This window comes from Nerophis ophidion, linkage group LG03 (assembly GCF_033978795.1).
Source record: "Nerophis ophidion isolate RoL-2023_Sa linkage group LG03, RoL_Noph_v1.0, whole genome shotgun sequence".
Lineage (NCBI taxonomy): Eukaryota > Metazoa > Chordata > Actinopteri > Syngnathiformes > Syngnathidae > Nerophis > Nerophis ophidion.
The window spans coordinates 70,158,580-70,181,427 of NC_084613.1; the positions used below are offsets into that span (position 1 = coordinate 70,158,580).

The 22,848-nt window shown below is 37.5% G+C and overlaps 1 protein-coding gene across 1 annotated transcript in view; it reads left to right on the forward strand.

The window, feature by feature from the left end:
• Window positions 1–8,302: 8,302 nt before the first annotated feature.
• The window catches only part of grhl3 (grainyhead-like transcription factor 3), a 22,256-nt gene continuing 7,710 nt past the window's right edge, over window positions 8,303–22,848 (forward strand). Inside the window, exons 1-10 of the mRNA XM_061895966.1 lie at window positions 8,303–8,466; window positions 9,610–9,790; window positions 9,861–9,925; window positions 10,241–10,496; window positions 10,562–10,801; window positions 11,152–11,263; window positions 11,339–11,433; window positions 15,293–15,451; window positions 15,526–15,601; window positions 21,418–21,542. Coding sequence (XP_061751950.1) covers window positions 8,450–8,466; window positions 9,610–9,790; window positions 9,861–9,925; window positions 10,241–10,496; window positions 10,562–10,801; window positions 11,152–11,263; window positions 11,339–11,433; window positions 15,293–15,451; window positions 15,526–15,601; window positions 21,418–21,542 — 1,326 coding nt within the window. The 5' untranslated portion in view covers window positions 8,303–8,449. The remainder of the gene's footprint in view (window positions 8,467–9,609; window positions 9,791–9,860; window positions 9,926–10,240; window positions 10,497–10,561; window positions 10,802–11,151; window positions 11,264–11,338; window positions 11,434–15,292; window positions 15,452–15,525; window positions 15,602–21,417; window positions 21,543–22,848) is intronic.

Consider the following 22,848-nt stretch of genomic DNA (forward strand, 5'->3'; position numbering starts at 1 on the left):
TTCCATCAGTGAGAGCTTCAAATGGTTGACCAAATACTTATTTTCCACCATAATTTATAAATAAATTATTTAAAATTCCTACAATGTGAATTCCTGGATTTTTTTTTTTAAATAAAAAGACTCAGTGATCAAGTGAAAGACTTAATCGTCCAGTTGTAAAGTCACGAGACAGAAGGAACTAAAACACATTTAAGCAAGGTGTTTTTTGATGCCAGGCAAAGACATCAGACGGCGACTAGAGACCTACTTCAATTTTTTGCATAAATTATTATTTGCTGCGATGAGGTGGCGACTTGTCCAGGGTGTACACTCCCTTCCGCCTGATTATAGCTGAGATAGGCTCAGGCGTTCCCTGCGACTCCGAAAGGTATAAGCGGTAGAAAATGGATGGATGAATGGATGGATTATCATTGTCCTGTGGATAACTGGATGGCTATGAGGAAGTTTGATGAAGCGCGGTAGTAGCAGACGTGAGTTAAATGGCGTCCACTTGAAACTGTATAACTCTTGTAAATGTACGTCACTAAATGACTTTTGAGGATAAATTGTGCTGTTACAAACTATTGTGTGGTGTTGCTTCTTATTTGTAATTATTCCAAGCTGAAATTTTATGTTTATGCAGCAGCAGCTGAACCGAATGTGACAGCGTGTCAAAATTTACGACGGTCAACTAGATTAAAAAATAGCGATAGTAGTATCTTTAGTACAGAATATTCACGGTCCAGGAGGACCAACCCAATTAGGAACCGGTACTAAAAAAATCGGTATATACCCCTAGTAATGTTCAAAACAAAAACATATTAATGAACCTTTTGAGTTCTATTTAAATGGAGTCCATTTCTTCCATTTTGGCTTTGCCCAAATATAAAAACTTCTTGGAAAAAAAGCATCAAAAGTGCTACAAAAAAACCGAGAAGACAAGGATGAAAATGCAGAAAAAAAAGTGTAAAAAAAAAAAAAAAAAAGACCAAAAGAACGCCACATCAGAGCAATGAAAAATGCTGAAAATCCGATAAAAAAAGCCACAGTAAAAAACAAAAACTCATGAAAAAAGTGACAAAATGACAAAAGTGCAACAAAAATGTGAGGAAAACAACAAATGAGCCACAAAACAGGGACGAAGCAACATTGGTCACCTTCAATCACTAAAGACACTTTAACTGCTGCTGTGACCCAAGGTCACCTCCACATTTATACTGTTGACTGTCAATCAGAATGTGCAATAATGTTATGTTACTTACTGTGCCTTGTATATACATTTTTATTTTTATTTTTTATTTTTAGCTAAGTACCGTGTGACTTGTTAAAGGGCGGACTAGCAAAGTAAGATTTTCATTGTACGGCAAACTGTCTGTTTAACTGTGCATATGACAATAAACAATCTTGAATCTTGAATAAATCTACAAAACTTAACAAAAAAGGGGCAAAAATTTTATGAAAATGAATGTGAAAAATGCACCGACAACACAGCAACAAAAGAAAAATATATGTTTTGTTGGTCTTTCAAAAGCTTTTCGCCTTTCAAGTTGGGTAAACGTCAAACTGCGGGGAGAAGAGATTATAGTCCAGTTCCTGATGACTAAGCGTACCATCTAAAATCTATCCATCCATCCATCGATTTTCTACCGCTTATTCCCTTTTGGGGTCGCGGGGGGCGCTGGCGCCTATCTCAGCTACAATCGGGCGGAAGCCGGGGTACACCCTGGACAAGTCGCCACCTCATCGCAGGGCCAACACAGATAGACAAACATTCACACTCACATTCACACACTAGGGCCAATTAAGTGTTGCCAATCAACCTATCCCCAGGTGCATGTCTTTGGAAGTGGGAGGAAGCCGGAGTACCCGGAGGGAACCCACGCATTCACGGGGAGAACATGCAAACTCCACACAGAAAGATCCCGAGCCTGGATTTGAACCCAGGACTGCAGGAGCTTCGTATTGTGAGGCAGACGTACTAACCCCTCTGCCATCGTGAAGCCCATCTAAAATCTAATAAAATATTAGTCATATTTCAGAATTGTGGACCATTGACACTTGACCTTAAAGGGGAACATTATCACCAGACCCATGCAAGCGTCAATATATACCTTGATGTTGCAGAAAAAAGGCCATGTATTTTTTTAACCGATTTCCGAACTCTAAATGGGTGAATTTTTTGCAAATTTAACGCCTTTCTGTTTATCGGTCTTTTAGCGATGACGTCAGAACGTGACGTAATACACCCGCCATTTTCATTTTCACATTACAAGCTTAGCTCTGTTATTTTCCGTTTTTTTGACCATTTTTTGGAACCTTGGAGACATCATGCCTTGTCGGTGTGTTGTCGGAGGGTGTAACAACACTAACAGGGAGGGATTCAAGTTGCACCACTGGCAAGAAATCTGCCGCCAGACCCCCATTGAAAGTGCCGGAGTGTCTGCACATTTTACCCGCGATTCTAAGACGGACATGACACAGAGATGTATGGATAGCCTGCGGATGCATTTGCAACGATAAAATCAACAACGTTGTTGACTTATGTGCTAATCAGACATATTTGGTCGCAGCATGACTGCCAGCTAATCGATGCTAACATGCTATGCTAATCGATGCTAACATGCTATTTACACTAGCTGTATGTACATTTGAAACTAGATACCCACATTTAAACCGAAAAAAACACTTACCAATCGACGAATTTAAGTTGCTCCAGTGTCACAAGATGCAAAAGTCCTGATCGTTTGGTCCGCAGATTTTACCGGCGATGCTAATAAGGCAGCCATGCTATGGGCCACTTCATTAGGTACACCCATGCTATGGCTGAATAGCGTCAATAGCTATTCGCTCAATAGCTTCAGTTTCTTCTTGAATTTCGTTTTCGCTATCTGCCTCCATACTCCGACCATCTGTTTCAATACGTGCGTAATCTGTTGAATCACTTAAGCCGCTGAAATCAATTAATCAATCAATCAATCAATGTTTATTTATATAGCCCCAAATCACAAATGTCTCAAAGGACTGCGCAAATCATTACGACTACAAAATCTTCGGAAGAACCCACGCTTCTCAAGCGGAGGCGGATCAGCAGCGTAGAGATGTCCCCAACCGATACACAGGCGAGCGGTCCATCCTGGGTCCCGACTCTGGACAGCCAGTACTTCATCCATGGTCATCGGACCGGACCCCCTCCACAAGGGAGGGGGGGACATAGGAGAAAAAAGAAAAGAAGCGGCAGATCAACTGGTCTAAAAAGGAGGTATATTTAAAGGCTAGAGTATACAGATGAGTTTTAAAGTGAGACTTAAACGCTTCTACTGAGGTAGCATCTCGAACTGTTACCGGGAGGGCATTCCAGAGTACTGGAGCCCAAACGGAAAACGCTCTATAGCCCGCAGACTTTTTTGGGGCTCTAGGAATCACTAATAAGCCGGAGTCTTTTGAACGCAGATTTCTTGCCGGGACATACGGTACAATACAATCGGCAAGATAAGCTGGAGCTAGACCGTGTAGTATTTTATACGTAAGTAGTAAAACCTTAAAGTCACATCATAAGTGCACAGGAAGCCAGTGCAGGTGAGCCAGTACAGGCGTAATATGATCAAACTTTCTTGTTCTTGTCAAAAGTCTAGCAGCCGCATTTTGTACCAACTGTAATCTTTTAATGCTAGACATGGGGAGACCCGAAAATAATACGTTACAGTAATCAAGACGAGACGTAACAAACGCATGGATAATGATCTCGGTGTCTTTAGTGGACAAAATGGAGCGAATTTTAGCGATATTACGGAGATGAAAGAAGGCCGTTTTAGTAACGCTTTTAATGTGTGACTCAAAGGAGAGAGTTGGGTCAAAGATAATACTCAGATATTTTACCGAGTCACCTTGTTTTATTATTTGGTTGTCAAATGTTAAAGTTGTATTATTAAATAGAGGTCGGTGTCTAGCAGGACCGATAATCAACATTTCCGTTTTTTGGGCGTTAAGTTGCAAAAAATTAGCGGACATCCATTGTTTAATTTCATTAAGACACGCCTCCAGCTGACTACAATCCGGCGTGTTGGTCAGCTTTAGGGGCATGTAGAGTTGGGTGTCATCAGCATAACAGTGAAAGCTAATACCGTATTTGCGTATGATGTCACCCAGCGGCAGCATGTAGATGCTGAAGAGTGCAGGGCCAAGGACCGAACCCTGGGGAACTCCACACGTTACCTTAACATAGTCCGAGGTCATACTGTTATGGGAGACGCACAGCACCCTGTCAGTAAGATAAGAGTTAAACCAAGACAGGGATGAGTCCGACATACCAATTCGTGTTTTGATACGCTCTAATAAAATATCATGATCGACGGTATCGAAAGCAGCGCTAAGATCGAGGAGCAGCAACATAGATGACGCATCAGAATCCATCGTTAGCAATAGATCATTAGTCAATTTTGCGAGGGCTGTCTCCGTGGAGTGATTTGCCCTGAAACCGGATTAAAAGGTTTCACATAGATAGTTAAACGCTAAGTGTTCATTTAGCTGCTCAGCAACAATTTTTTCGAGGATTTTCGAAATAAAAGGAAGGTGAGACACCAGTCGGTAGTTTACCATGAGGTCAGGATCGAGGTTAGGTCTTTTAAGGAGAGGATGAATAACCGCTTTTTTGAATGCTAGGGGAACAGTGCCCGAGGAAAGTGATAAGTTTATAATATTTAGCACTGATGGACCTAATAATACAAATCCGAGTCTGAATCCGAGCTAATTTCGTTATATCTTGCTGTGGTATTCGCCATTGTTTGTTTGTATTGGCAGCACTGTATGACATCACAGGGAAATGGACAGTCGCATCGCAAATAGTGAAAATCAAGCACTTTAAAGCTTTTTTTAGGGATATTTTGGGAGATATAAAATTTTGAAAAAAACTTCGAAAAATAAAACAAGCCACTGGGAACGGATTTTTATTGTTTTTAACCCTTTTGAAATTGTGATAGTGTTCCCCTTTAAACGCTGTAACTTGAATGCAGTGGCTATGAACACAAACAGCAAAACATATGCTAAGAGATTTGGGCCAACAGTTGATATTTTAGACTTTGTTTTCCTAGTCTATGCATCACGGACTGAATGCACTTGAGGGTGTTGGTCAATGATAGTCCAGGTGTAAAACATCTGTAAGAGCAAACAAAAAAGGCAAAATAACCGTGGAACAGGGGTGCCCACACTTTTTCAGCAGGAAATGACCAAGTCAAGATGATCTGTATACTTTAATTTATCCAGATAGTCTGAAAAATGAATGTATCAGTAATCCCTAGACAGTCTGTGTGTTTGAATTGTGTACACACGAAGGGTTAAAGTGACTCAGAGAGACCCACAACTTTTAAATGTGCTAATTGGGTGCACTAATGAGGGGATGAGGCGAGAAAGAAACCCCAGAGAAAGTCGTTGACACCCTCTAGGAGAAACCAGAAATGCATAAGACTTCAAATGAAGTAGCGAGTATAGATTTGAAATGTTAAAGAAGACATTTAGTGTGCAGGAATGAAGGTGTGCCAACAAAGACGAGGAAGAGTGCTCCTTTTGAGGAAATGCCAACTTGCCTTTGGATTAATGGGTGTGTGTGTGTGTGTGTGTGTGTATGTGTGTGTGTGCGTGCGTGTACGTTTGTGTGTGATGATGCCAAATCCCCTCAGGTATCATACACACGCTATTATTATAATTTATCAGATTGTGTGTAAGTGTACACCAAATGTGTGGGTGGAGGATGTTACGCGTGATTGACACAAGACCTCACAACGCTCAAACTGGGAACCGTCGACGTCTCGTAACGCAGCTGCATTCGGGCGGAAGGTTGGGTAAACCCTGGACAAGTCGCCACCTCATCACAGGGCCAACACAATATTCGTAATTTTGTAAAAAATAAACAAAAAAAAACTACTGATTTGTCGTATGGAGTAAAATTGATTATTTTCTCAATTTAATTGTACAAAAAAAATGCTAAATTATTACATGTGTTGTTTTTTTCAGTATTTATTAAATGAGTTTTAAAAAATATTAATCAAACAACTGTAAATGTATTTACACCATTATATTCATTTGATTAATATCTACTTAAATATATAACAAATATATATATATTTTTTCCATATATTTTATTAGTACTCAAAATTCCATTACACTTTATTGTTTATGATATTTGTAATTATATTAAAAAGGTAAACAAGTAGTGTAAAAAAGAAGAAGCCTGTTTTATAGTCATACTAGTGAAGTGAAGTGAATTATATTCATATAGCGCTTTTCTCTAGTGACTCAAAGCACTTTACATAGTGACACCCACTATCTAAGTTACATTTAAACCAGTGTGGGTGGCACTGGGAGCGGGTGGGTAAAGTGTCTTGCCCAAGGACACAACAGCAGTGACTAGGATGGCGGAAGCGGGAATCAAACCTGCAACCCTCAGGTTGCTGGCACGGCCACCCTACCAACCGAGCTATACCGCCCCTACTATGACTGTAGTTTTCCATGTCAGTGGCGGTTTTCATTAAATGAATGTGAGTGTGAATGTTGTCTGTCTTTCTGTGTTGGCCCTGCGATGAGGTGCGACTTGTCCTGGGTGTACGCAGCCTTCCGCCCGATTGTAGCTGAGATAGGCACCAGCACCCCCCACGACTCCAAAAGGGAATAAGCGAAAGAAAATGGATGGATGAATGGAATATTAATGATGAACATAGAATTTGGGGGACTCTAATATTTAAATTGTCTACAGAGTCAAAAACCCTTTACACTCCATTGTTAATCAGATTTATATTTGGAATCAAATATGAAAAATGTCTTATCGTCATATATATGTTCATGTAGGTGCTTTCATGAAATTCAATGAATTTAATCATTGCGTTTTTAAAGCTTTATAGCTTGCTGCAATTTTTTTAAAAGTTGCTAAATTATTCCAATATTATATAAATTAATAATTGATTGTATTAATATTGTTTTTGTTTTTATATTATTTAAATGTTATACGTAGTGAAAAACCTTTTACCCTTTTCTTTGACATTTATTTTTAAACTCATACGTAAAAATTTAGTTTTAAAAAAGCCTGTTTTATAGTCACATATGTTCCTGCACATAGCTGTTTTCATTAAATTAAATTAAATTAATTTAATTTAAATTAAATAAATTAAATTAAATTAAATTAAATTAAATTAAATTAAAATAAATTAAATTAAATTAAATTAAATTAAATTAAATTAAATTACCTGTGATGATTATAATTATAACCCCATGATTTACTTTTTACTGTTTAATTGATTTCAACTCTGTACATTGCTGCTGGAATTTTGAATTTTCCTGAAGGAACTTACCCGAAAGAATCAATAAAGTACTATCTATCTATCTATGAGGTGGCGACTTGTCCAGGGTGTACGCCGCCTTTCGCCCAAATGCAGCTGAGATAGGCTCAAGCACTCCCCGCGACCCCAAAAGGGACAAGCGGTAGAAAAATGGAAGGATGGCTATTAAATTACTGCATTTAAAAACAATGTACTGTCATTTTTGGTAAAACTATTTCTGCTACACAAGTTTGTGTATTTGTAAATAGATGTTTTCATTACATTAAATGAAATTAAATTGCATTTTAAAAAATAAAAATGTTTAAATAATGAAAATAATGGCAATATTAACAACAGACTTAAATGAAAAATAGTTTCAAACATGCCGGATTCTTTAGCTAATAACACTTGAAAATGATTACTTAAATATTTCTATTCACTCTAAAAGGGCCCATTCAGCAACATCATTAAAAAAAGAAAGGCTAAAATTGTGAATACTAAATTAACTATAAACATTATACTAGTATTTGTTTTAAATGTATCAGTATGACAATAATACAGTACAAGCCCCCATGAATAAAATGGCTATGTCATATCATAAACTGGGTATATATGTCTCTTATTTGTTGATGTTGATGTCGAAAACAATGCAGTGTCTGCATTAGGAACTTTACTAACACATCCAAAAGTACATGCACTGCACCAAAACTGCAGCAGTTGGTTGGTGATGGTAAAAAATGAAACTAAAAACAAAACAAAACCACAAATTAACATTTGAAAGCCCTTCCAGGCTCCTTGTGAAGAAACCCTCGCACCTTTTTTAAATCCCCAACCGTGCTCTATTATGTGAGCATTCATGCTTGGAGCTTCTTGTCTTGCAAAGCGCTTACACGGTTTCTCCCAGACACGGGGGGGTTAAAGATCCTACACCTGTCCTATCAGACACCTGTTTCAGAGGCATGTTGGCCAATCGCAGGCGAGAGTGAGCTGGCGCTGCTTGTATAAATATCATGTGGGCTCCACCTGCAGAGGGAATCAAAACACTGAAGTCATCGGCTCGTCACTCAGTGTTTCTCTCTAACCTAAACTGCAGAAGAAAAAAAACGAACAAAAAGAAAGAAAACCCCCTCAAAGGAACTCTATTTCAGCTCACTCGGACTGGAGACATGACCAAAGAGACTGAGTAAGTAATTTATGTGGCTTTTTATCCATTAAAGATTTTAAGATGCTGCACCCATCCCTTTATGTTAAATCTGCAACGAGACCCCCATGTGAAAGAGTTGAAAGAGAGAAAGTGATAGTAGTGGTCTGTGCTTGTCTCTCACCTGGAGGCCACCAAGCACAAAAGGACGCTTGGAAGTAGGAATCTCCTCTTAAGGTGTTGGATGCAATGACAGCATGTAAATGCATTGAATTACATAATGCTGTATGATGGGGGGGGTAACCCGAGAAGACCCCCTTAGCCCCCTTAATGTGTCTGTAAAGCACGAGTGTGTGCGGTGTATATGTTGGCGCAGCAGGTGCACCTCTAAGTCCTGCATGTCTTGACCACCTGGGGGTCTTTCTCCCCGCTGTCGGCACATTTAACGAGCTGTTTATCCGCAGTCAACTGTCAGGCAAAACTCCTAAAGGGGTTCTTTAGGACCACGTCACGGATGAAGTCCCCAAACAAATCCAATCCTCTAAATCTGTTTGCTTCTCTACAAGCAAGACAGGGATGAAGAATGTGTTTGTTTGGCTTTCGCTGAAGAAAAAGAACAAAATACAACCCCAAACCCCCTTCACACCCCCGTTTTTTTTCCCCTCTACCTGTGGGTTTCTCAACATAGAAGGAAGTTTTGCAATCGAAACATGTCATGCTCAGGGGCGAAAATGAACTCACTCGTCACGACGTGATGAATGGATGAGTTGTCACAGAGGGAGGAAAAAAAAAAATCATATTTGGACATTTGAATGCTAACGCCTTGTTCATGTATCCTTCTGGGGACCAGTGTACACTGCAGGGGAGATTTGTGGTTTCACATAACAAATGTTTATGGTAAAAGACGCTGGTTCTAAGGAGAATGTTGTGCATAAAAACTCAGAGTAAAAAAAGTTCCACTTAGTTCATTTGGATCAATACTACACCTTCTCTTAAACATGTTCTCATATGAGAGAAAAATAAGAATCACTGATTTAACTACTGTTAACCTCTGTATCGATATTAAACTTTTTGGTATCACCACTTATCATCGTGGTTTAGCTTCCAATATGTGGCTCTTAGTTATCATTTAAAGATAATTCCACCTCTGATTCTAACCAATCCATTATTGAATTCCTCACAAAGGACTCTGGGAGTGGTCTTTCAGAGCGAGAACTTCAACTATCACAACCGTCTGAACACAAGCTACTTAATGGACTCCTGGTCCTACATGGAGAACACCTTGCCGGAGGAGAGCTTGTCCAAACCCAGACTCCACCCAGGGGACGACTTGGCAGCCATCACCATGCTTTACGAACAATGCAAAGTAAGTCTGCCGTACCAATGAGAATTCGGGTATTGTTTCATCAGAGTTGACGTTGACGTTATCTTTCCAGAGCCAGAAGGATCAGAAGATTACCGGCTTGAGTCGAAACGGTAGCGTTTGCAAACCAACAGAGAGGTAAGAGTTTGATAAAAAACTCAAGAGGAAATATGGGGGAAAGGGGTAATCCTCAAATCAAACACAGCCATGTTTGCCTCTCTGGTCTTCTCCATCAGCAGCTCTCTTAGGTCAGACAATTAACTGAGCCCTTTACCCTTAGTGTCACCCACTAAGGGTGGGTGAGACTTGAGTCCATTGTGGGTCTGCTAGTGTTTGAGAAACTCAAACAAGAGCTGGATTAAGACACAAACAGCACCCACCCCAGAATGAAGACTATTTCCAAGGAGTGTGTACACCTAAGAACACGTGACAGATGATTCTATTTGCCGCCAGGACTCCAACCAATGATCTTGTCTCTTTGGAGACGTCCGCCAACGTCATGAAGATCCTCTCCGGGAGTGCTCCGGCCAGCTACTCGTTGGAGGTGCTAGGATCCAAGCAGAATCCGTCCCTGCCGCCAAGCGCCGACACCTACGCCACCTTGACCAGCGTGGCGGCGGACACCGACAAGCAGGATCTCAATATTATCTTTGACTCTATACTGCAAAAGTGGCCTGAACCCGGCGCTTTTCCTGACCCCAATGCGGAGGTACAGGACACCTCAATCTCGTATACGCTAGCTGTGTCTAACTTGTTGCTTTATGCGGTTCTTAGACTCTCAACTACAACAGTGCCTACGCAGAGGACCACTCCAGTCCCGTCTACTCTGGATCCTATGCCGGATCCCCGCCTGAGAGATATAGGAGTGAGCTCCAGTTCTCCTTGGGTGCTCCCGCGGCATCTTCTTACAAATCCAGTGAGTTGCCCATGGTCTACCTGAACAAGGGGCAGTTCTATCCCATCACCTTGCAGGGAGTGGACAGCGGTGGCTGCATCACAACTACTAAAGTCAAGGTAATTTGTTGAGATGGTCAAAATTGGACAACCTTTCCAAATATTTAGTATTTCACGTGGAACTGACTAACACTCTGGGTTGGGAAATCTTGTCTATGATAACGCCAGCTCCAAATCTTTGAGCTGACGTGTGCAGCAGCAACAAAACAAGGAGTGGGGGAGGGTGTGGTGTTGTTTTTGAACAGCACAAGGCGACAATCTTTTCTTTGTCAAGACCGTAAGAAGGGACAAATGTACACAAACAGCTCACAGCAAATAAGTGACGACAAGAAAGGGAGAAAGGAAGGATTTGAAGTAATGAGTGATCACCATTTGACGCTAAAATCTCTTCCACCTTTCTCCTACTCCAGACGGTGGTCATGGCGGTTTTTGAGAACGACAAAACCCCGGAAATGCAGCTGCGCTTTTGGAACCACTGGCACGCACGCCAGCCAACCGTCAAGCAAAGGGTCATTGACATCGGTATGTGACGCAAAATCCACCTGCTCCGTACTTCTCCCAAAAACCCCGCCTAACTCGATCTCTCCGTCATCACAGCCGACTACAAGGAAGTGTTTAGCGGCATCAGCGACGTCGAAGAGGTCGCGTTCAACGCCCTCTCCTTTATCTGGAACCCCAACGAAGAAGCCAAGGTAACATTTATCTTTGATGCGGACAGGTGCAAGATTTAGGCGTTTGAAATAAAACAGACGGGAACAAGGGGTAGGAGTGGTTGAGGAGGGAGGGGAGGAATCCAAGAAATGTGTTTGGCCCCGAGGCTCAGTCACAGCCGCAAAGGCCAAATTCTCGGTGGGGTTGGGCATGCCAGAAAACCTGCTGCGGGTGGAGAGGCAAGCAGGAAGGGAAGACACCGTGTACTGAAATTAAAGAATTCTTAGGAGACACAGTAGAGTCCTTTAGATAAAATATGTCACGTCAGGGGAAATATGGCCCCAATGTGAGCTCAGATTTCGTATCAAATCAATGTTGACCAGCATAAAACATCTTCTTCATTTCTTCTGTATAAATAATTAACAACAGTTTTACAGGGAATTAATGCAAGCTTGGTTATTTTATTTTACAGTTTAGGACAAAACGCACTGCACAAACTGAAATGTAAGCAACATGAAATACATTAGTACCTCGGGGTAAGAGAACATCGGATTTGGAGTTTTTCAGGATCAGGTGATTGATTGATTGAGACTTTTATTAGTAGATTGCACAGTTCAGTACATATTCCGTACAATTGACCACTAAATGGTAACACCCGAATAGGTTTGTCAACTTAATCAATTCATGGTATTCTGATTTTCCTTAAACCACTTTTTCAGTTTTGTGGAGAAAAGTTTAATGTCCGACTGTGACTTTAACTCCCGAATAAGTTTTTAAACTTGTTTAAGTCGGGTTCCACCTTAATCAATTCATGGTAGGTCGCTCTGCTAATTGTCATGCTTCAAGTTTCGAGAAAAATTTGGTGTTACGAGGCTTTCCACCGCTAATGAATGTCACAGTGCACCACGTAAAGATTTGACCAAAACAAACGGTCTTACTCGCTAGACACGGACAGAACTTTGTTTTCCCACCATGGGAAAGAAGAAAGTGAGTGTGAAGAACAGTCTTGAGAAGAAGTACATGATATTCTTTAAAATAAAGAAACAAATCATTAAAAACAGTGAAGCAGAATGAGCGGCGAAGCAGAATGAGTCCACAACACAACGTTAAATGTTAAAATAATATCTAAATTGGCTGACAAGTATCCAAGAAATATGGCAAAGCTGCTGGTGGTGTGTTTGACAAAGAAGTATTTGATTTTGATTTGATTTTTATTAAGGATCCCCATTAGCTGGTTGCCACAACAACCCACTAGTCTTCCTGGGGTCCACAACTCAATACAATTACAAGTAAAAGCGTATAATTATAACTACACAATACAGAAGGAAAAAAATATATATAAAAAAAATAAAAATAAAAGCATCAATACGGAAACAGGAAAACAATTTACAGTCGCAGAATAATAATCACCATATAAATATAACTACACAATACAAAACCAAACATAAAAAAATCATCAATGAGCAAACTTATTTTAAAACTCAGAAAAAATATTACTTGCATCCTAAAAACCTGTTTACTTTCAATGCTGGTGAGAATTTGAGGCAGGTTATTCCACAGCGATACAGATCTATAAATAAAAGACTTCCGCAAAGCATTCTTCCTGGGACGAGGGAGTACAAATTCCGCTCTCCATCTTATATGCTGTACAATGTTGTGACATTACTTCATTGAAATACTGTAGTTCTTTTTATTACAGTCTACTGTATTGTTTGTCATACAATGTTTATGATCTAAACGAGGGGTGTCGAACGTACGGCCCAAGGGCCTGATCCGGCCCGCGAACAGGTTTTATCAGGCCCGAGGGATGAGTTTGCTAAGTATAAAAATGTACCTAAAATTTTTGAATGAAAGAAACAGTTGTTCTAAATGTGTCCACTGGATGTCGTAATAGCAATTATTTGTATCTTTGTAGATGATGCTACATACTGTATGTACAAAATAAACCGCGTGATGTTAGTACATCCATTCAAGGAAAATGATCAAACTACATAAATAACATCCGGTAATTTGATTTTGATAAAAAAAATAAAAAAAAATGTTTATCTTGATGAATAAAAGACAAAAAAAGATTATTAACCACAACATGTGTTAAAAAAAACCCTCAACAACATTATGATTTCTACAATTTCTAAAAATGTGCCTATTCTATTTTTAAACAAGGAAAACAATTTGAAGTTGTCTTTATATTTAAGTTATTGTGCCATGATTTACCAGTCCGGCCCACTAGGGAGTAGATTTTTCTCCATGTGGCCCCCGATCCAAAATTAGTTTGACACCCTTAATCTAAATCTTCCTTTTTCTTTCTAAAAGGCAGTTTACGTGTTTAAAGTGTGCTGTTTCGGGCGGGCCAAGCACCAATAAATTGATTTTATTTCAATTTCGCAATATTTCTGCTGATTTCAAATTGATTAAACTCATATCTTGAGGTACTAATGTATCAGAGATTTAAAATAAAATAAATAAAATTATACATAAATATTATATATACATATATATATATATATATATATATATATATATATATATATATATATACATATATATAATGATATATAAATATTATATATATATATTTATATATATTTATATTTATATATAAACATAATTTTATGTATATATATTAAAAATATATATATTTTATTAAAAAAAATATGCCCTCTTTAAAAAAAAAAAATATATATATATATATATATATATATATATATATATATATATATATATATATATATAATGATATATAAATATTATATATATATATATTTATATATATATATATTTATATTTATATTTATATATAAACATACTTGTATGTATATATATTAAAAATATATATTTTTATTTAAAAAAATATGCCCTGTTTAAAAAAAAATATATATATATATATATATATATATATATATATATATATATATATATATATATATATATATATATATATATATATATATATATACTGTATGTATAAATTAAGATAGCAAAAAATGCCTTGTTTTAAAAAAATAAAATAAAATAAAATGGAAAATATATATATTTATATATATAGGTGTGGGAAAAAATCACAAGACTACTTCATCTCTACAGATCTGTTTCATGAGGGGTTCCCTCAATCATCAGGATTAAAATCTCCTGATGATTGAGGGAACCCCTCATGAAACAGATCTGTAGAGATGAAGTAGTCTTGTGATTTTTTCCCACACCTACATATTGCGCTCTACCACGGTATCGAGCACTATTCTCTGGATAATCCAATCAAGACATATATTTATATATATATATATATATATATATATTTTTTTTTTTTTTTTAAATCAGGTCATCTTAATTTTTTTCCATTTATTTATTTATTTTAGGCAATGACATCAAAAAAAGTACAAGGTAGACAAAATATAATAATATAAATGAATATAATGCAAAAGGTAATGTACATTATGTAAGGATGAGTATGTAAGGAATATTCTTGGTAGTAAAACATCCCACAATACCATATCAGATATATGTTAAAGTAAAAATGTATTTTGTAGTTTTTTTTAAATATATTTTTGTTATTTGCACGATTTATTTTTCTTAACATTTCTATTTGCAGTTCCTGATAGAACAAAACAAAAAAATAACTTGTTCCCATAAACCTTTTACTAGTTTATTTCCTATGCTTCCCATTAAAGTGACGATACATTTCTGCTCACCATTTAAATGTGTACCAAGTTTTATTCTTTAACTTCCTCCTGGAATGTGCAAAGATTTTTAGATGACAGTAAAAGAAACTCCCGAGCTATACGTTGGCCTCTTGTCATGTTATCATTAGCCCACAGGACTTGAAAGATGTCATGGCCAGTAAACTCATGACGATGGCATCACAAAAAAAAACCCTGCAGATAACACAAATGTTCCCTCCTGCAGGTGTTCATCGGCATCAACTCGTTGAGCACAGACTTCTCGTCACAGAAAGGCGTGAAGGGCCTGCCCCTCAACCTCCAGATAGATACCTACGACTACAGCTCGGGAAGCAACCGGCTCATACACAGAGCTGCTTGCCAAGTCAAGATTTTCTGCGATAAGGTAAGTCAACTGTGCATCCTGAATATACTCTACATCAGCACAACCCGACTTTTTAAAATTTCTTGCATATGCAGGGGGCCGAGCGAAAGATGCGCGATGAGGAGAGGAAGAGGACCAAGAGGAGGATGAAGACGACCAATGATGCTAATGGTAAGAATTGATCAAAAACTTCAAAAATACTGTACTAAGCTTTTCTGGTACATGCTAGGACATTGTTGATCAACCTTTTCCGAGCCAAGGCACATTTCTTGCATAAATTGCATACAGATAATGATTAGTAGAAAACAATAAGACAATAGTATTAAAAGCTCTATCGTTGGCTAAATTTATATAAATTACATCGTGTAGTGTTTATAATGTGCAAACTTTGTATGCATAAAAAAGAAAAGCAGTACTGTAGTTGTATCTTCAGACCAGTGTTTTTCAACCTTTTTTGAGCCAAAGCACATTTTTTGCGTTAAAAAAATCCAGACGCACACCACCAGCGGAAATCATAAAAAACAAAACTCAGTTGACAGTAAAAAGTTGTTGTCGCAATTGTTGGATATGACTTTAAACCATAACCAAGCATGCATCACTACAGCTTTTGTCTCAAAGTAGGTGTACTGTCACCACCTGTCACATCACACCGTGACTTATTTGGCGTTATTTGCTGTTTTCCTGTGTGTAGTGTTTTAGTTCTTGTCTTGCGCTCTCATTTTAGTGGCTTTTTCTTTTTTTTTTTTTTTGTATTTTCCTGTGGCAGTTTCATGTCTTCCTTACTTCTTGTTTTAGCAATCAAGAATATTTCAGTTGTTTTTATCCTTCTTTGTGGAACCATTGTTGATTGTCATGTCATGTCCGGATGTACAATGTGGATGCCTTCTTTGCTCCACAGTAAGTCTTTGCTGTCGTCCAGCATTCTGTTTTTGTTTACTTTGTAGCCAGTTCAGTTGTAGTTTCGTTCTGCATAGTCTTCCCTAAGCTTCAACGCCTTTTCTTAGACACACTCACCTTTTGTTTATTTTTGGTTTAAGTATTACATACCTTTTTACCTGCACCCTGCTTCCCGCTTTTCTCGACATCTATAAAGCAATTGGGTTTGCCGACTGCCACCTACTGATATGGTATGGTATAACACGGTTACTCTGCCAAGCTCTAGACAGCACCGACGCTCAACAACACATCATTTGGAGACTATAATTACTGGTTTGCAAAAAACTTATTTTTAACCCAAATAGGTGAAAATAGATAATCAGCAACGGCACACCAGACTGTATCTCACGGCACACAAGCGTGGTTGAAAAACACTGTGTTCGCAATAGTGCTAAGCAATGACTTGTGAGAGGGTCAGGGGCTCATATTGATGTTTTTTTGTTTTATTTTTAAATCTGGTTATAAACTCAAGCATAACCTCTAAGAGCCAGTGTCCACTCCAGTGGACATTGGTGTTTGCACAACTTTGACGAAGAAACAAAACAAAAACAATTGTCCACCGGTGAGAATGCTGGTTCTCAAAAGAATAAACTTAATTTTCTAATACTTCTCCTAAGTAGCATTTCTGAAACATATGTCCATATATGGTTGATCGAGCCAGTGTCCACTAAAGTGGACGTTTGTGTTTTGCACAACTTTGACAAAGGAGAAAAAAACTAAACAATTGTCCACTGGTCAGGAAGCTGGTTTTCAAAAGAATAAACTCAATTTATTTTTTTCTGAAACATATGGCCATTTATGGTAGATCAAGCCAGTGGTTCTCAACCTTTTTTCAGTGATGTACCCCCTGTGAACATGTTTTTGATTCAAGTACCCCCTAATCAGAGCAAAGCATTTTTGGTTGAAAAAAAAAAGATAAAGAAGTAAAATACAGCACTATGTCATCATTTTCCGATTGATTAAATTGTATAACAATACAAAATATTGCTAATTTGTAGTGGTCTTTTTTTAACTATTTGGAAAAAATATATAAAAATAACTAAAAACTTGTTGAAAAATAAACAAGTGATTCAATTATGAACAAAGATTTCTACACATAGAAGTAATCATCAACTTAAAGTGCCCTCTTTGGGGATTGTAATAGAGATCCATCTGGATTCATGAACTTAATTCTAAACATTTCTTCAAAAAAAAAAAGAAATCTATAACATCTATATTTATGGAACATGTCCACAAAAAATCTAGCTTTCAACACTGAATATTGCATTGTTGTATTTCTTTTCACAGTTTATGAACTTACATTCATATTTTGTTGAAGTATTATTCAATTTTTGAATTGTTGCTATTTTTAGAATATTTAAAAAAAAATCTTACGTATTCTTGGCATACCTTCAAGTACCCCCAGGGGTACGCGTGCCCCCATTTGAGAACCACTGGATCAAGCCAGTGTCCACCACAGTGGACATATGTGTTTTGCACAACTATGACAAAGGACGTTGGTTTTCAAAAGAATATACTCAATTCTTTATTTTTTTTCTGAAACATATGGCCATATATGTTAGATAGACCCAGTGTCCACTACAGTGGACATATGCGTTTGCACAACTTTGACAAAGGAAAAAAAACAATTGTGCACTGGTGATGATGCTGTTTTGTTTTTTTTGTTTTTTTCAAAAAATATACTCAATTCTTGCATTTTCTGCCATGTGGCATTTCTGAAACAAAAGGGCCATATACAGTATGGTAGATCAAGTCAGTGTCCATTACAGTGGACATTTGTGTTTTGCTTTACAACACTATTTTTTTCACAATGTTGCAACTTTGACAAAATATATTAAGTTGCTGATTGGCTGGGAGAAGCCACATAATCCCAGCCTGCGGTGCACAGTTGGGATGTTGTACCAGGGCCCATGCACACGCATTAAAAATGCTGAGTTATTGTGCTAACCCAATTCATGAGTTGCAACTTTCGGGTTCAATTCGGGAGTTATTTTTATGAAAGGAAATACATATTTTGGGTTACAAGGGAATTATTTTAACAAAATTTCTGGGTTGTTCTTCAATGAGTAAAGCATTTTTGGGTAAAAGGCCTTTTTTTAATAAAAATTTACTTTTTTATTGAAGGGAATTTTATTAAGGATTGATCTCATTAACATTATTTACAATCACTCATCAAATGTACATGAAAATATTTGAGCAAGAGTAGGATAACCAGCACTAAAATGTATCATTTTTAATCAAATATTGGGTCAAGGAGCGCTAAATTGCGCAACCCAATATTTGGGTTTGGAATAACCCAACATTGTAGTGAACATAACTCAGCTTTTGGGTTAAATAAATTCAACCCACTAGTTTGTTTGGGAATAACCCAACATTTAGTTATCATACCTCAACTTTTTGGTTAAATAATTCAACGCAAAATTTGTGTTGAAAAATTTTACCCAAAATGTTGAGTTAACATAACTCAAATAAGGGGTTTGTCCTTTTCTGAACCAGTAGTTGGGTTCAAATCTGGTTATTTTTTAGTGTGCAAGTACATCCCTGGGGTTTTGTAAAGTTTGAAGATTTTTTTTCCATCATCGAAAGGTAATTGTAATTTATTTTAAAAAGTTGCAATGAATATTTTTTGAATATTAGAACTGATTAAGAATGTCAAACTGGTTCCTTCCACCAGGATAGCCCAGAATGGAACACTTCACTCAACATAGACATCATAACTTCCTCAAATCGCACCTTTAAGCATTTACACACATTTTTAAACAAGGACGAGTCAATAGAAGAAAGGTAAAATCAAAATAAATGCATCGTAAGAGAAAGTTAAATACAAGTTTCACTTTTGCATCCCATTGCCCATAAATGTGGTGCGTTCGAGGACCCTTGAGTAAAGTAACAGCGGTGTCATTAGGTTTTAAAGACAGGTAATAATAATGTAATCATAATATTAGTATTGATACATTATTTTGATTAATGTTATCTACTGATGATAATTCTACATGAATCAGTTAGTGTCTACAATATGCAGTAAAATAAAATGCGTATTTAAGTAAATAATGACTTGTTATATGATTGTCTAAATTCATATTATGAACATTGTGTATTAAATGTGTTTTAATTCAAAAACATTAAAAAATAAGCTTTTTTTTAAACAAAACAAAATTATTTCAGGTAGGGATCAACATTTTTGGCCTCAGATCCGATTCAGAGTCCTGATCCGATACTTTGACGACAGATCTGAAAATATTCCATAGCAAGCAACTAAAGGAAACAATATACAAATGTTTTATAAAGCTTATCGTATTTCATTTAAAATGTTCGAGTATTGTAGTAAATCAAAATTGTGACGTGCAATTTTTTAAACAAGATATATTGAGTGCACAATAACTAAACAAAAGCAAAAGCGACTATTGGCTCCCGATAAAAAACATTTGGGTTTTGCCCTCAAAGCTTGTCACTCCCTGACTTTGTAAATAAAAACAAAAGTGACCCAAAAATGTATCTGTAGCAGTAAGAACAAGAAAAATAAATTCAAAAGTTTCCCTCCTCCTCTCTCTTGTCCACTTTCTCCTTGTTTTCCTTTGACTTGTCTCTCTTTATCCACACTTAGAAAGCTACTATCTTATCCCATGATCGGGATCGGGACATCTCTATTTTTGAGGGTTTATCTCAGAGGCCCGCAGGATGAGTTTCCTTAGCATAAAAACTAACCGAAAAGTCTTGAACGAAAAAAGCTGCTGTTCTAAATGTGTCCACTGGAGGTCGCAATAGCAATTTTTTGTATCTTTGTAGATGATGCTACATATGTACAAAATATATCACATGTCAAGGAAAATGATCAAATTACATAAATAAAATCTTATAATTTGATTTTGATATAATTTTTCATCTTGATGGATTGAAAATTAACACCAATGAGTTGACTGATGAACATTATCCCAAAAATTGTTCAGAAAATATAAATAAGGACAAATAACTTATAAATAACAACTTGTAAGTGTAAAAAAAAACAAAAAAACAACAACACTATGATTTGTGCATTGTGCTAGTTCGATTTTTAAACAAAGAAAACAATCGGAAGTTGTCTTTATTTTTAAGTTATCCTGCCGTGATTTTTACCAGTACGGCCCACTTGGGAGTAGATTCTTCTCCATGGGGACCCCCCATCTAAAATGAGTTTGACACCCCTGGTTTATATAAATATCTTTTAGATCTTTAAAAAGTCAAAAACTGACTTAATGTGTCCTAAAAAGCTGGTTTTAACCAAATCCAGGTACCATATTTTTCGGACTATAAGTCACAGTTTTTTTCATAGTTTGTCCGGTGCGACTTATACTCAGGAGTGACTTATGTGTGAAATTATTAACACATTACCGTAAAATATCAAATAATATTATTTAGCTCATTCACGTAAGAGACTAGACGTATAAGATTTTATCGGATTTAGCGATTAGGAGTGACAGATTGTTTGGTAAACGTATAGCATGTTCTATATGTTATAGTTATTCGAATGACTCTTATTATAATATGTTACGTTAAAACACAAGGCACCTTCTCAGTTGTTTATTTATGCTTACACTTATTCAGCCTGTTCACTATTCTTTATTTATTTTAAATTGTCTTTCAAATGTCTATTCTTGGTGTTGGGTTTTATCAAATACATTTCCCTAAAAAATGCGACTTATACTCCAGTGCGACTTATATGTTTTTTTCCTTCTTTATTATGTATTTTCGGCAGGTGCGACTTATACTCCGAAAAATGCGGTACATTTAGTTTTTTAGTGCACGTAAACATACCAAATGTGTGGGTTTAGGGTGGCACGGGGGGCCCTTTAGGAGTCTCGGGAGTTTGGGGGCCTAGTAATAGCGCCTGAAATAAGTATTTCCTAAACTCCAGACCCCAAATTTAACATTGGATTCTGTGTTGCTCCAGCGTTGGCATATTGTGGCACAAAGAGAAATGCCTGCTTGATTATCGGTAAAATAGCTGACATGATCCACTCAATTGACTCCTACGGTTGTGTCATTTTCAGTCCGTTGTAATTTTTGATCCCCAGCCAACAAGTCCTTGGTAAGCAGCTCCATGGGAAGTGACTGCACCTTCTTTCAGACCTTGGAAGACCACATCACACAGCCAGTCCTCTTCATCCCTGAGGCACATCTATGCAGTTTACAGCGCATGGTAGGCCTCCTTCCGATACTACGACTACTACTTCTCTGGCATGAGTCATAATCCCGACCCTTCATTCACCCTGAAGGCAACAACCTGGGCACGGGACAGGTAGCGAGGAGGAGGGCGGGGGTGTGGAGGGAAGTGTGGGAAAGTATGCAGTGAGAAAAATCAGAGTGGGAAAAAAAGAAGGGAGGAGAAAGTGAGGTACGACTCTAATTGGAGTCGAAACCACCAAGCCTGAGCGAGTGCGAGCAATGGGGGCCCTCCACACCTGGCACAGCAGCAGCGTCCTCCAATACGCGCCACCCTCATCTTATTTCTCACGCCGCGCTGTTCAGACAAGCCAAAGTTCCCACGCGCTGTTCATGAACCACATTTTGCCTTATTTCAAAACGGAATGGATTCATGGTTGTCTTCAACATTCTACAGACAACACCTCATAATGACAATGCGAAAAAAGGTTGTTTTTTTTAAATTGCAAATTTATTTAAAAAAAATAATCTTAAAAACCACATGTACTAAGTATTCAAAGCCTTTGCTCAATACTTTGTTGATGCACCTTTGGCAGCAATTACAGCCTCAAGTCCTTTTGAATACAGTTCCACAAACTTGGCACACCTGTGTTTGCGCAGTTTCGCCCATTCCTCTTTGTAGCACCTCATATTGGATGGGAAGCGTTGGTTTTCTGTACATTCCCGCATTTAGCTTTCCCTCTATCCTGACTGGTCTTTCAGTTCCTGCCGCAGAAAAGCATCCCCACAGCATGATGCTGCCACCACCATGCTTCACTGCCTGGTTTCTTCCAAACATAACGCCTGGAATTCACGCCAAAGACTTCAATCTTTGTCTCATCAGACCAGAGAATTTTGTTTGCCATTGTCTGAGAGTCTTTCAGGTTCATTTTGGCAAACTTTTTTCTGTCTGACCACTATACTATCGAGCCTGATCGGTGGATTCCTACGAAATGGTTGTCTTTCTGGAAGGTTCTCCTCTCTCCATAGAGGGATGCTGTAGTTCTCACAGTGACCATCGGTCACCTCCCTGACTAGACTAAGATGAATGTACAGAGACATCCTGGATGAAAACCAACACTTCTGTGTATCAACAAAGTATTGAGCAGAGGCTGTGAATACTTATGTACACACAATTTTTTTTTTTTGAATGAATTTGTAAAATAAAAATAAAAATCTTTTCATATTGTCATTATGGGGTAAACGCCCATTTTCAGAATACAAAAATGTCTTTTTAAACATAAAAATACTTTTTTCCAACGGTAAATACGTAAATTTTTATATAAGAAAAATACATTTTTAGA